At 34.8% G+C, this 12,923-nt stretch overlaps 1 protein-coding gene across 1 annotated transcript; it reads left to right on the forward strand.

Annotated features, from left to right (window-relative positions):
- Window positions 1–2,875: 2,875 nt before the first annotated feature.
- LOC113855941 (dehydration-responsive element-binding protein 1F-like) lies at window positions 2,876–3,667 on the forward strand. Its single transcript, XM_027487569.1, has 2 exons — window positions 2,876–3,380; window positions 3,516–3,667. The coding sequence occupies exons 1-2, from the start codon at window positions 2,876–2,878 to the stop codon at window positions 3,665–3,667; spliced, it is 657 nt and encodes a 218-aa protein (XP_027343370.1).
- The last annotated feature ends 9,256 nt before the right edge of the window (window positions 3,668–12,923 follow it).

The following is a 12,923-nucleotide window of genomic DNA, read 5'->3' on the forward strand; positions in this document are numbered from 1 at the left end:
GAGAACTTAATAAATACAAAAATTTATTCAAAATTTTAATGTTTAAATTATTAATATACTATATTTCATAATTTTCAACACAAAATTTGTTATTACATATGTTTAGAACATGATAAAAGGATAACTATTAAATTTATTATTAATAATATAATATTTTCAATTTTTAATTTATCAAATTTAAAAAATTATTATAATATCTTTTTAATTAATCATTTAAAATTTAAATTTAGTGAGCATAAGAAAATTATTAGTTATTATAAATTTCACTCTTCGTTTTAAGTGTGAAATACGCAAAAAAAACATCTTCAATTTGAAATAAATAATATATTATAATTCAAATTTAAACTATAAATTTATATATTATTTTTCATATGAATTGAATATAGAAATTATGATTATAAAATAGTTTTAGCTGAATTAAAAGTTGTAATTTTAAACTACAAATTTAATTCATTGCACCAAGCAGAATTTAAGATTTCATTTTTCTTTTCAAATATTAATGTTAATTACTTTTATACTTTTTAAAATAATTTTTTTTATCAAATCACACTTTTTGTACTTTTAATTAATTTTTGACTTATCTCTTTCTAAATCTAAATTATTTATATCACTTTATCAAATTAATGATATATATTTATAATTTAAAATGTTTATCCTTTAAAGTGTATCTTTACTTTTGTTTAATATTTGAAAATACTTATATGTGATAAAAAAATAATTTTGTGAACTTCAATCCTTAAATTCAATTTTACACATTTAAAAATAACATTTGTATTTTTTTCAACCCATAAAGGAATAATAAATAAATAATTATTTAAAATTATAAAATTTAATATTATTAATTCATCATATTATATAATATTTTTATTAAAAACTTGTTAACAAATGCTGGATACTAATTAAAATAATATTAATATATTTTTTGTAATTTTTAAAGTAATTTAACGTCATTTTTAACAAATTTTTAAAAAATTAATAAAACTCAACTTGTCATTCACAAATTCTTATTAACATAACATAATTTAAAGGCACGTTGAAACCAGTTTCACATAAGCCGCATTTTGAGCAACGATCGAATCTGAAAGCCGCCCAGTCCCAATCGCTTTCATGCTTTTCGCATCACAACTATACAAAAGACACGCACTGACCATTTTTAGTAATTTGAATCGTATTGTTTTGTGTTTTCTAAACCAAAATGACAGAATTTTAAATAATAGATTTAATTTATTTAAATAAAAATTATGTAAAAATATTTTATTATAAATTTAAAATTTATTACATATAATAATATCTAATTTAAATCAATCAAAGTTATTTTATTGTTTTCTTATTTTACACATTTTATTTAAAAATATAAAAATCCTAATTTTGATTTATTAATAATAATGTCAACGTCTATTTATAATATTTCACCACCTTCTATCTTAACAGTGTATTTTCATTTATAAAAAACTAACTTAAGAAAATAATTTCTCTCAATTTTTTTAATCTAAATTTCGATTTTTTTTTTATTTCTTCATTTTCTTTCACTTCATCTGAACACAGGATAATGTAAGACACTCACAAACTTCTTATATGAGTCAATGACGGCCAACTGGATTGAGAAAATTTTCATCAAATGTGTTTGTTCAATATGCGAAAGGAACCTATATACAAACAAAAAATAAAAAATAAAAATTGTAGCATATTAAAATAAAGTAAATATAACTGTATCAATGTAAATAATATAAAAATGAATATATATACAAATGGTTTAGTATTATTTAAGTAAAGTCTCTCGTAAAAAAAACTCTAAAGATAAACTCACGCACTATATATAAATACACGATCTAGATTAGATCTAAATTAAATCGGACGAAGAAAAAAAGAACAAAAAAATTTACTATCAATCAAAATATTCTCCTCGTTAATTTTCAGACAACGTGAATCATACTCATTTCCAAATACACATGTCCTTTAAAATGTTTCACTGCCACTTTCATGATTGTATTTGTTGAAGTCTGCAATAATTTATGCACTCGTGTGAGTTTGCACGAGCCACACGCCGACCATTTTTTTTTCCAACTTTTACAGTTCATGTATATAATTCAGAAAATGTTATTTAATTTTTAACATTCTTACGAGGTCTATGTACCTTGCATTATGATCAATAATGAGTGAAACACTGTTTTATTTGTGCAATAATTGAGATCAATCGCATTAAACACCGAAAGACAAAAAGAAAATACCAATGTATTTCATAATAATTATCAATTACTTCATTTTTTATATAAATTAAATAAATATAAAAAATTATTTATCTATTGACGTTAAACTTGCAAAACTATGTTCGAAACAGCTCATACAAACTACTTGTCTTTCTCATAATCATTTTAAATTTATGTCAATAATTTGTATGCTCACATTTATTGTATAAATCTGTTGTTATTTGAATTCATAAACTTTAAACCCTAAATAAACAAGTTTGAACAAATATTTAATAATTCAAACTCAAATAATCAATGAATAGTTTAACCCATTTATATTAATGATAAAAAATATTAAAAAATTAAGTGTGAAATAGTTAAATTCATGCAGTCAATTAGTGCGTCAAACCTACCATAACAAACGCGATTGCGGCAGCATTCCTTTTAGCACATGGAGGCTGTCAAATCATTGTAGAACACAGTTGATCTTTTTCCTTCTTTAAAAGCCTCTATCAAATTTGTGAATTCCACACTCTGAAATCAGAAATTAATTTATCAACCTTAGCTGCACCATCTTATATATGTTCATGATAGCATTTATATATTATATGCAATACTCCCAACTTTTTCCATTCTCAATTCGTTAATTTCTCATATTAATTATCTCTATCAAATTCACACGCTCTATAATGAATTTTGTGATCGAATCCCAACTTTCATTTCAACCTTCTGATCGCCAATTATCTCCATGCACACAACCCAAAAACCCTAATCCAGTTTCAGAATCAGTGAAGGCACAATTAGCGTCACACAAAAGGAAAGGAGGGAGAAAGAAGTTTCAAGAGACCCGCCACCCAATTTACAGAGGTGTTCGAGAAAGAAAGGGTAAATGGGTTTGTGAACTAAGGGAACCAAAGAAGAGTTCAAGGATATGGTTAGGGACATACCCTACACCTGAAATGGCAGCTAGGGCATATGATGTGGGTGCCCTAGCAATTAGAGGCACTTCAGCAGTGCTTAACTTTCCAAATTCAGCTTCTTTTCTTCCAATTCTTAAGTCATCTTCAGCTAAAGATATAAGAGAAGCTGCAGCTGAAGCTGCTGAGAATTTTAGACCAAGCACTTCTTTTTCTTTGTCCAATTCTCACAACAAAAAAATAAGACGGAAAATTAAGTGTAAGAAAGGTAAAAAGGGTCCTTTAATAGATGGGAAAATGAAGGAGATGGTGGTGTTTGATTCGTCTTTGAAGTGCATGCATGATTTAGGTGGTGAAGACTTTGGTGTTATTGAGACCAGCTTGGAGAAGAACAAGTGTGATTTGTGTTCAGCAGTGTTCTTTGATGAGGAGGCATTGTTTAATCCAGGTTTCTTGGATAGCATGGCAGAGGGTTTGTGTATTTTCCCAGTATCAATGGAAAGCTCATTGGATTGTTGGGATGATCTTGTTTATAGCATGGACTTCAATTTATGGACAGATTGATTAACCTATATATGGGAATTTGTCAATTTGACCCAAGCCATAGAAAACTTCGGAAGAAATAATGTTAACTACTCAGTTGTATTTTTGGATTTTCTAAATAATTTTTTTTAACATGTACCAAACGTTACACAATAATATTTTTTTTTGCTGGAAATAAAAATTTATATATGATAAGTTTTTATTTTTAATTCACATGATATATTGCAATACTTAATATATTGATAAAATTTTTAATAAAGATTGTCATTAACTTTTTTTTGTACTCTTAATCATGCATTAGAAAATTGTTTTTTTAATCTATCTTAAAATGCTTATCACTTTAAAAAATTAAGCAAATATTTTTTTTTATCAGATTTATTCTTATGTATTAGTATTTCACCTAAATACTTACGTAGATTTGTTAACTCTTTTAATAAAATGCTGTTGGACAGAAGTTGTTTTTATTATAATAACTTGTACTATACTTAATAATTTTTTTAAAATGTTAATTTCCTTAAAAGATAAATAATATGAGATAGAAGGAATATATTAATTTTTATCAAGAAACGGAGAGAAATAATTTTATATGAAATATGAAAGTAAACGAGATAAATAAAGGAATATATATAATTTTAGAGTCTTACGGAGCACTGATTAAAAAATTTAATAAATACAAAATTTTATTAAAAGTACATTGAAAGTATATTAAAGATTATGAAATGAGAATATTAGTAATATTTTTAACCATTAACGAAGAAATAATGGTTGACATGCATTTGCTAAAATTTTAATATATATAGTTACATTAATAACTTATCTTAATGTGTGTGCTATAACATTGAACTATAAATAAAAATAATTTTAAATGTAAATTCAAAAATACCTAATAAAAATTGGATATAATAAAATGTTATTAAAATGATAAGGTATTGTACTATTCAAAGTGTTGATGAAATAAAATACTGTACTTTTCAAGTCCAAGCTAATTAATATGAATTAACAATTAAATGGTTTGAACGATATACAATTTAGTAAAAAAAGTAATTTTATTTTCACACACTTTAAATTGCAATCTTAAATGATTATTAAGCACATTTCAAGAAGGAACAGTATGGATTCAACTCGATTCCCTCTCATATAACTGACGATAAACCTGATTCGAATAAACGCAATGGTTCTTCCAATTTATATTTTTAAGTCAGTTTTATATTTTCTTTTCTTTTATGCTTAGTGTGTGTTGATTATGTTCCAATTGTGTTCGTTTTAGTTCTTCATCGATTGCTGCAGCAAAATTAACAGAGTTAATAGAAAACAGACTTAATTAAAAGTTAGAAAATCAAATTAAAATTTTTTAAGTTAGGACACGAATATAATGTAATCATTCATTTATTATGATTAATTAATTGACAGAAAATGTACATGAATATTTATGTATTGGCGATGAACAATTTCTGATTCATTATTTGTTGTCGTAAGTCGAAAAAGAAAAGGAAGTCTCCATATCAATGCACAGGAATTTACTTTTTCATAAACTGTTAAAAGAATTTTATGGTGATGCGTCCCTCCTAAAAAGAAAGAAAGATTACAATAACGATTCATTGTTTCGGGATTTGATTTAAAGTACTTTTGTCATCTTAGCTAGTTGAAAAAAATTTCTTTAATTAGATGAAGTGCGTGTGACTGTGTGTATAAGTATAGATAGAAAAAGAGAATTTCATTTTTCAAAATAAAATGGCAATGTATACCCCTTTGCCTTCATGGATTTCCCATTTTCTTTTCTTTTGTTCTCATTATGACATTTATTTATCGGTTTAAATTTTTTCATGCTGTGTCACCAAAGATCATTAAAATGGCACTTGACGTGACATGAAGAAAAAAGTTAAGAGTTCGAGAAAACTGTTGCTGTTATGGAAACATTAGTCTTCAAGTCTCTACTCTAAAACATTGACGTCTTTTTGACTGTCGCTGACATGGGGAGGGTACCTGCAAAAGACACTTCAATGCTGAAGTCAGGATTCAATTTTGAGCAATAAATGCTATTTAATAATGAAAAGTCAACCATTTACCTGTACTTCTTACCTTCCTTTTATAGGTATTGTTATGGGCTAATGGGCCTGCTAAGTCAGCCTTGAGTTTTGGCCCTTTACTCTAAAGTAGATAATGTCATGATTATTATCCTTAATTAGGTTAATTACCTTCTAATCCTGACAAAAGGTATTCGGTCAAACTGGGCCGAATAAGTACTCGGTTTCCTTTTTCTATATGTAGAACCGAGCAGTTCCCTATCCAGTACACTAGTCCTCCAAGCCTGAAGAGGTACAAAACAAGGACTTAATAATATACAGGTGCCAAGAACATATAGACGAGGGGGTACTCGATTTGGTAGGATGGATGGAAATACCGAGGGGGGTGTTCGGTTCAAGTATAGAAAAACGAGGGGGTGTATGCACCGAAGAGGTATTCGGTTTATAAAAAAAGTGGTGTAGACCGAGGAGGTAAAAATAAGAAACAATAAAAAATAAAATAAAATAAATAATAAAAGAAAAGATCATTCTAGAACTCCAGAGTTTTTAGGGTTTCAAAATTTTTAGGGTTTTATCGATGTGTGTGTACGAAACAAAAGGGTGTTCGATCTCAACCGTTTGATTTAGAAGAGATCTGTCGGTTTGGAAGAGATGTGACCCTTCATATGTCCGAGGGTCCTAAACCCTATAAATACATGGTGGTCTAGGTCTTTTGTTTTCCACTTATTCTCTGAGCTGAGAAGTACACATTGTTGCTCCAAGCCGAAGGGTATTCAAAATTTCTCTCTTTCTTCCAAACTGACTATCTGTGAGGTATGTTTAGTTTTCTTTTCTTTCCCTTTCTTATTTTACCATGACCGAATCCTTAGAATGAGAGGACTCTTTGTCGGACTCATCTAGGCCGACTAGTATCCATGGTCAGAATGCTGAGGGAACCAAAAGGGGCGTGGAATTTTCTTCAAGACCGAGTGGGGTAAATGAAGAAGTAGAGACTCACTTTAGAGAATGTAGTGATGAAGTCGAATCTTCTGAGTCAACTGATTCTGATTCTTCTGAGCTCCTATCGAGCATGAGCCCTCCTAGAGAAAGACCAGTATTCCCTCCCTATACAGTTCCTGGATACAAGTGGGTACATGGTGAAGTAGTCACCTACTTCTCTCGGTTTAGAAAAAATAGGAGTCTTCAATCTTTCGTGGACCATTGTGAAATTTCATTATGGGAACCTTCCGATCCCTACCCCATATCCATCGACCCTTGCCGATGAGAGGAAACTGGGAACCCTGAATTTGTTTTTCAAGGGGGTGCCGGGATGGCTGTCACCTTCTTTGTGTACGAGTATATGTTTAGAGAACTAAGTATAAAGCTACCCTTTGACGACTTTCAAATGGGAGTATTGAGGGTTTTAAATGTAGCGCCGACACAACTTCATCCGAATAGGTGGGCGGCTATCCAAGCTTTTAGAGTACTTTGTAAATTTCATTATATAAAACTTAGTGTAGGCTTATTTCTTTATTTCTTTTGTACTCGTCCATCAGACTTAGCAAGATGAATATCTTTAATAAGGTAACCAGAATTGCCACTGTTTAAGCCTTATGCTTTATCTTTTAAGGGTTTTAAGACCGACTACTTCAAAGTAACTGTCCATCCCGTAGGTAGAAATTTTGTCTTTGATAGTGAAAACAATCCTCTATTTCCCTTCCACTGGATCTGAGTGCCTCGCCGGTACAACTGGATTCCTGAGGACCTTTTGTCGGCTAAAAAGATATCGGCTTTGGATTACTTGAAGTCTCTTCCCCAAGAGCTTCCTGCCTGACACATACTCCTAGTGTTAAAATCTCCTCACCCTCGTCTGGACATGGATGGTATATTTCGTCCTTATGATTTAGTTTTTGAATTAAGTTGTATTGATTTGACTTTCCTTTTCTATTGTAGGTTTGATGGCTCAACGCGGTGTTCACGTACCAACATATCGTCAAACCTTGAAGACCAAGACACCTGAAAACACTCCCATTGAGGAGCACCGAAACCCTCAACTCAACCACATGCCAGAGATAACTGAGCCTCGTCTTCCTCCCCAAGACCTTGCCATTATAGATAGTCATCCCAAGAGGCGCAGAGAAAAGGGTAAGGAGAAAGGTAAAGAAAAAGAGGTCGAGAGGGAGAAAAAAAGAAAGCATTCCCATTCGGATAGACCGAGTGGCTTAGAGGGGGCACGAAGTCAATCCCAAGGTGATATGATGGCTGGGGTTAGCAGCTTTGCAAACTCTGCCATTCCCCCAGCTATCTTATCCGACACCTTCCTCGTCCCAGGGGTACATCCTAAACGAGTAGTTGCCCCTGACTTACTTTCTGATTCAGGAAAGGAAGCAGTCAATAACTTGGACCTCGAGTCCTTATGGCGATGCTACGCGGAGCTTCAAATTCGATCCATGATGATGCTTCGAAGACTAGCTTTGGAGCCCACACTTGAGGTGGAAAAGGTGCAAAACGAGTACTCCTCCTCTCAACAAGCTTTGGCCAACAACGCAGAGATTCGGTTGAATCTTTCTGAGGCCAACAACGCAGAGATTCGGTTGAATCTTTCTGAGACCAACAAAGCTTTGGAGGCCAAGGTGATTCAGTACAAAGAACACTACCATATAGTGGAGAGTCGGCTCCAGGCCATCGAGCAAGCATTGAGGGCTAAAGAGGAAGAACTAGGGGCTCTAAGGGTAAAATCTTTGGGACTAGAGGAGGCCTTAAGGGCCAAATCTGTGGAAATGGAAGAGGCTTTGGCTCTTGAAAGGCAAAAGGCTGATGCTGAGATGAAGGCCTTTGCTGACAAGTGTTCTGTCCAAGTGGCTATCGAACACAAGTCGGGCTTTAACCATGCCGTTTGCCAATGCTATAGTTTCTGCCAAGTGCCAGCCGACTTCCATTTCGATCTTACCAAAGACTTTTTCGGTGTCAGGTTTTTACCATACAACGACGTGGATGATGATGTGGAACCTGACACCAAAGTCCCTTCGCGAGTCGAAGTTAATAACAATGCTCTCGGTCCTGAGGCCCCTGGTCCTGACGCACCCAGTCTTGATGCCGGAGAGGAGGGAAATTAGAAATAGGTTTTTGATTTTCTTTGTATTCATGGGCCGATAGCACCTAAATTTTGTACTCCTTTCAAACATGAATACAAGTTTAATTCTTTTCTTGTTATCTTCTGTGTTCTTTTATATAAAAAACAACCAAACTAGCAGCTCTTGATAGAGAAGCTCTGTAAGGGCCATTTTAGGGCAGGCCCCACTCAATGCGGTTTTTGTCTTTTCTTGATGAAATCCAATTCTCTCTTATTGAATTTCTTCTTTGTGCTGATAGGGAAGCCCTTTCTTTGGCTGACATAAACCACAAAACATCCTCTAGGCAAATAAAAGTACTTGGGAGGGAATTGTAATAATGATTCATCCTTGGCCGAGTAGGGGTGCTTGGGAGGAAATTAATTAATTCAACCTTAACCAAGTAGAAGTACTTGAAAGAAAATTGTAATAATGATTCATCTTTGGCCGAGTAAAGGTACTCGGGAGGGAATTAATTAATTCAAATTTAGCCAAGTAGAAGTACTTGAGAGGGAATTGTAATAATGATTCATCCTTGACCGAGTAGGGGTACTCGGGAAGAAATTAATTAATTCAACCTTAGCTAAGTAGAAGTACTTGGGAGAAAATTGTAATAATGATTCATCTTTGACTGAGTAGGGTTACTCGGGAGGGAATTAATTCATTCAATTTTAATCAATAGCTAAAGAGATTTTATTGACACATAAAAATCGAATAGCTGAGAAGTATTTCATTGATAAAGTGTCTCATTAAAAACCTTCTCAGGAAAACCCCTTTTCACTTTCTTTTAAGAGGACAAAACCTGTGTGAGGAAAAGAGTACACCGATTACATGTTACAGGTGTTTAACTAAAATAATGCTTCAAATGCGTGACGTTCCAAGTTCTCGGTATAAACTTTCCTTCCAATGTCTCTAACTTATATGCTCCATTGTTTAGTTGTGCCGCTACCCGAAAGGGTCCTTCCCAGTTGGTTGCTAATTTTCCCTCTCGTCAGTCTTGGCGTGTTTCTCCGGTTACTCGCCATACTAAGCCATCCACATAAAACTGTCTTGGGTTGATTTTGGAATTGAACTTCCTTGCCATCATTCTTCTGCTAGCCTCGATCATTATTGTCACTTGGCCATGTACTTCATCTAGTAAATCCAAGTTGACGGCTAAAGATTCGTCATTGGCTGATTCCTCAAAGTTTTCCCTTTGAAATGATGGTTCTCCAATCTCGACTGGTATCATGGCATCAGTACCATAGGTGAGCCAAAAGGGAGTCTCTTTTGTGGTGGTTTGCGGCGTACATCGATAAGCCCATAAGATCTCAGGTAGTTTCTCTACCTATTCTCCTTTGGTCGAGCCCAACCTTCTTTTTAATTCATGTAAGATGACTTTATTGGCAGCCTCGGCCTAACCATTACTCTGGGGATATTCAACGGATGTGACCCTGTGTTTGATGTGGAGCTCTTCCAAAAATTCATTAAACCGAGAATCCGTGAACTGTAATCCATTATCTGTAATTAAGGCATGAGGAAGACTGAATCGTGTAATAATATTTTTTCAGGTGAACTTCTGAACATTATTGGCCGTGATGGTGGCGAGTGGTTCAGCTTTAATCTACTTGGTAAAGTAATCCACGATGACTATTAGGAATTTACATTGCCCTTTTGTCAAGGGAAAAGGGCCGAGAAGGTCCATTCCCCAAATGGCAAAGGGTAAAGGAGAACTGATGGGTTGCAGGGTGTCAGCATGTTGGTGTAAATGAGGACTGTGTTGTTGACAAGGGATGCACATTTTCACAAATGTTTGGCAATCTTAGGCGAGTGTCAGCCAAAAGTATCCAGCTCTTAGTATTTTAGCCACCATGGTTCGTCCACCCGAATGGGTACCACAGTACCACATATCCCTTCATGAACCTCCCTCATGACATAGCTGGCTTGATCTTCATCAAGACATTTAAGCATCGGTGTTGAAATTCCTCTTCTATATAATTCTTTGCCGAGAAGAAGATACTTAGCTGCATGCATTCTTATTTTCTTGGCCGAAGCTGGATCCGTTGGTAAGCTGCTGCTGGCGAGGTATTGAATAATCGGGGTCATCCAATTTTGAGGCATATTTTTTATGTCCATGTACTCTTGTTTGGTAATGCTAGGTTGAGGGATTTCTTGATGAATCACGCTTTGTAATTGCCCAGGTTTCCTTTGACTAGCAAGCCTAGCAAGCTTATCGGCTTGTTCGTTCATGGTCCTCGGCATATGTCGAACATGTACCTCGTCAAAATCATCTTTTATATTTTTGAATTCTTCATAATATTGGAGCATAACCGAATCCTTCATCTGATATGCACCATTGACCTATTCAGCCACTATCTTTGAATCACTCCAGCAAGTGATGCGTTTTACTCCAATTTCTTTTGTCAATCTGAGACCGGCTAGTAGAGCTTCATACTTGGCTTGACTGTTGGAGGGCTCAATAGTTACAGTGTTCGGCCCCTCAAGTATAATTTCTGCTCCACTACTCAGTCGGTTTGATGATCCATCAACATGCAGACTCCACATATCTAAGCTGGTGTGTTTCTGGGCATTGACGAAGTCTGCCAACACTTGAGCTTTAAAGGGGCGTCAGTTTTCAAAATGGATATCAAATTGGGACAACTTAATCGTCCAGGCTACTAACCGATCAACTAGCTGTGGTTTCCTTAAAATTTTGGCCATTAGACAATCAGTTCGCACCACCACCCGATGACTTTGGAAGAAATGTCTTAACCGCCGAGCTGTGTGAATTAGGACTAGCACCACTTTTTCTATTAGCTGATAACGAGATTCGGGACCTTGAAGTGTCCAGCTGATGAAGTACACAGGGGCCGGTTCGGGTGTTTCTTGTAATAGAACCGAACTAATGGCGTTATCTGATACTGCCAATAAATAATCATCTCCTTTTCAGGCTTTGATTTTATCAACACAGGCGGTGCTGCTAGCATATTTTTATATTGGATGAAGGTAGTCTCACACTAGTCAGTCTAAGCAAATTTTTGGGAGTTTTTAAGAAAATCGATGAAAGGCCGAGACCTCTCTGCCATAATAGGCAAAAATCTGGCAAGGGCAGCAATACGCCTGAAAAGTCTTTGAACCTCCTTGACATTTCGAGGACTAGTCATGTCGATGATGGCTTGGCACTTGTCAGGGTTTTCCTGGATCCCTCTCTCAGATAACATAAACCCCAAGAACTTACCCCCAGTTACACCGAATGTACACTTCTTTGGGTTAAACCTCATCCCATGTCACTTGACTTCCCCGAACACCTCCTTTAAATGAGCGAGATGTTGTTCAAAGGCAGTAGATTTAACTACCATGTCATCTACATACACCTCCATGCATTTTCCTACTTGTTTTTCAAAAATTTTATTCATTAACCTCTGATACGTCGCCTCTGCATTTTTCAGGCCAAATAGCATTACTCAATAACAAAAATTTGTTGAGTTCGTGATGAATGTCGTCTTCTCTTCATTTGGGGGATACATCCAGATTTGATTATACCCAGAATAAGCATCCAAAAAACTGGGACCGTCTACCAGGGTATCAATATTTGGTAGAGGGTATGCGTCCTTTGGACATGCCTTGTTGAGGTCCGTGAAGTCTGTGCACATTTGCCATTTACCATTTGCTTTTTTAACCATGACCACATTGGCCAACCAAGTGGAATATCTGACCTCTCAGATAAAACTGACATGTAGCAACTTACCCGTTTCCTCCTCTACTGCCTTTGCTTTGTCACCGCCAATATTCCTCTTCTTCTATGCTATCGATTTGACCTCCTTATAAACCGATAGGTGATGATAGAGAAATGCAGGGTCGATGCCGGGCATGTTCGAAGCCAACCAGGCAAATAAATCAGCATTACATTGCAGTACTTCCTGACAGTCTTGCCTCTCTTGTACAGACAAATCGACCCCCAGATAAGTAACCTGTTCAGGCTTCGGTCCAAGTTGGAAAGATTGTTTATTTTCGTTGGGCTCAACTCGACACCCTCATCAACCCTAGGATCCAATTCAACCTCTAAGTCCTCTCTAGACCGAGGGGATACAATATTGACATCTCGTCTATAGTTTTGAAATGGTTTGAGGCGTAGGTTTGCAAAATAGCATTCCCTTGCTGTCTTTTGGTCAGCATGAACAGTGA

This window comes from Abrus precatorius, unplaced genomic scaffold, assembly GCF_003935025.1.
Source record: "Abrus precatorius isolate BTA unplaced genomic scaffold, Abrus_2018 Scaffold11, whole genome shotgun sequence".
Taxonomy (NCBI): domain Eukaryota; kingdom Viridiplantae; phylum Streptophyta; class Magnoliopsida; order Fabales; family Fabaceae; genus Abrus; species Abrus precatorius.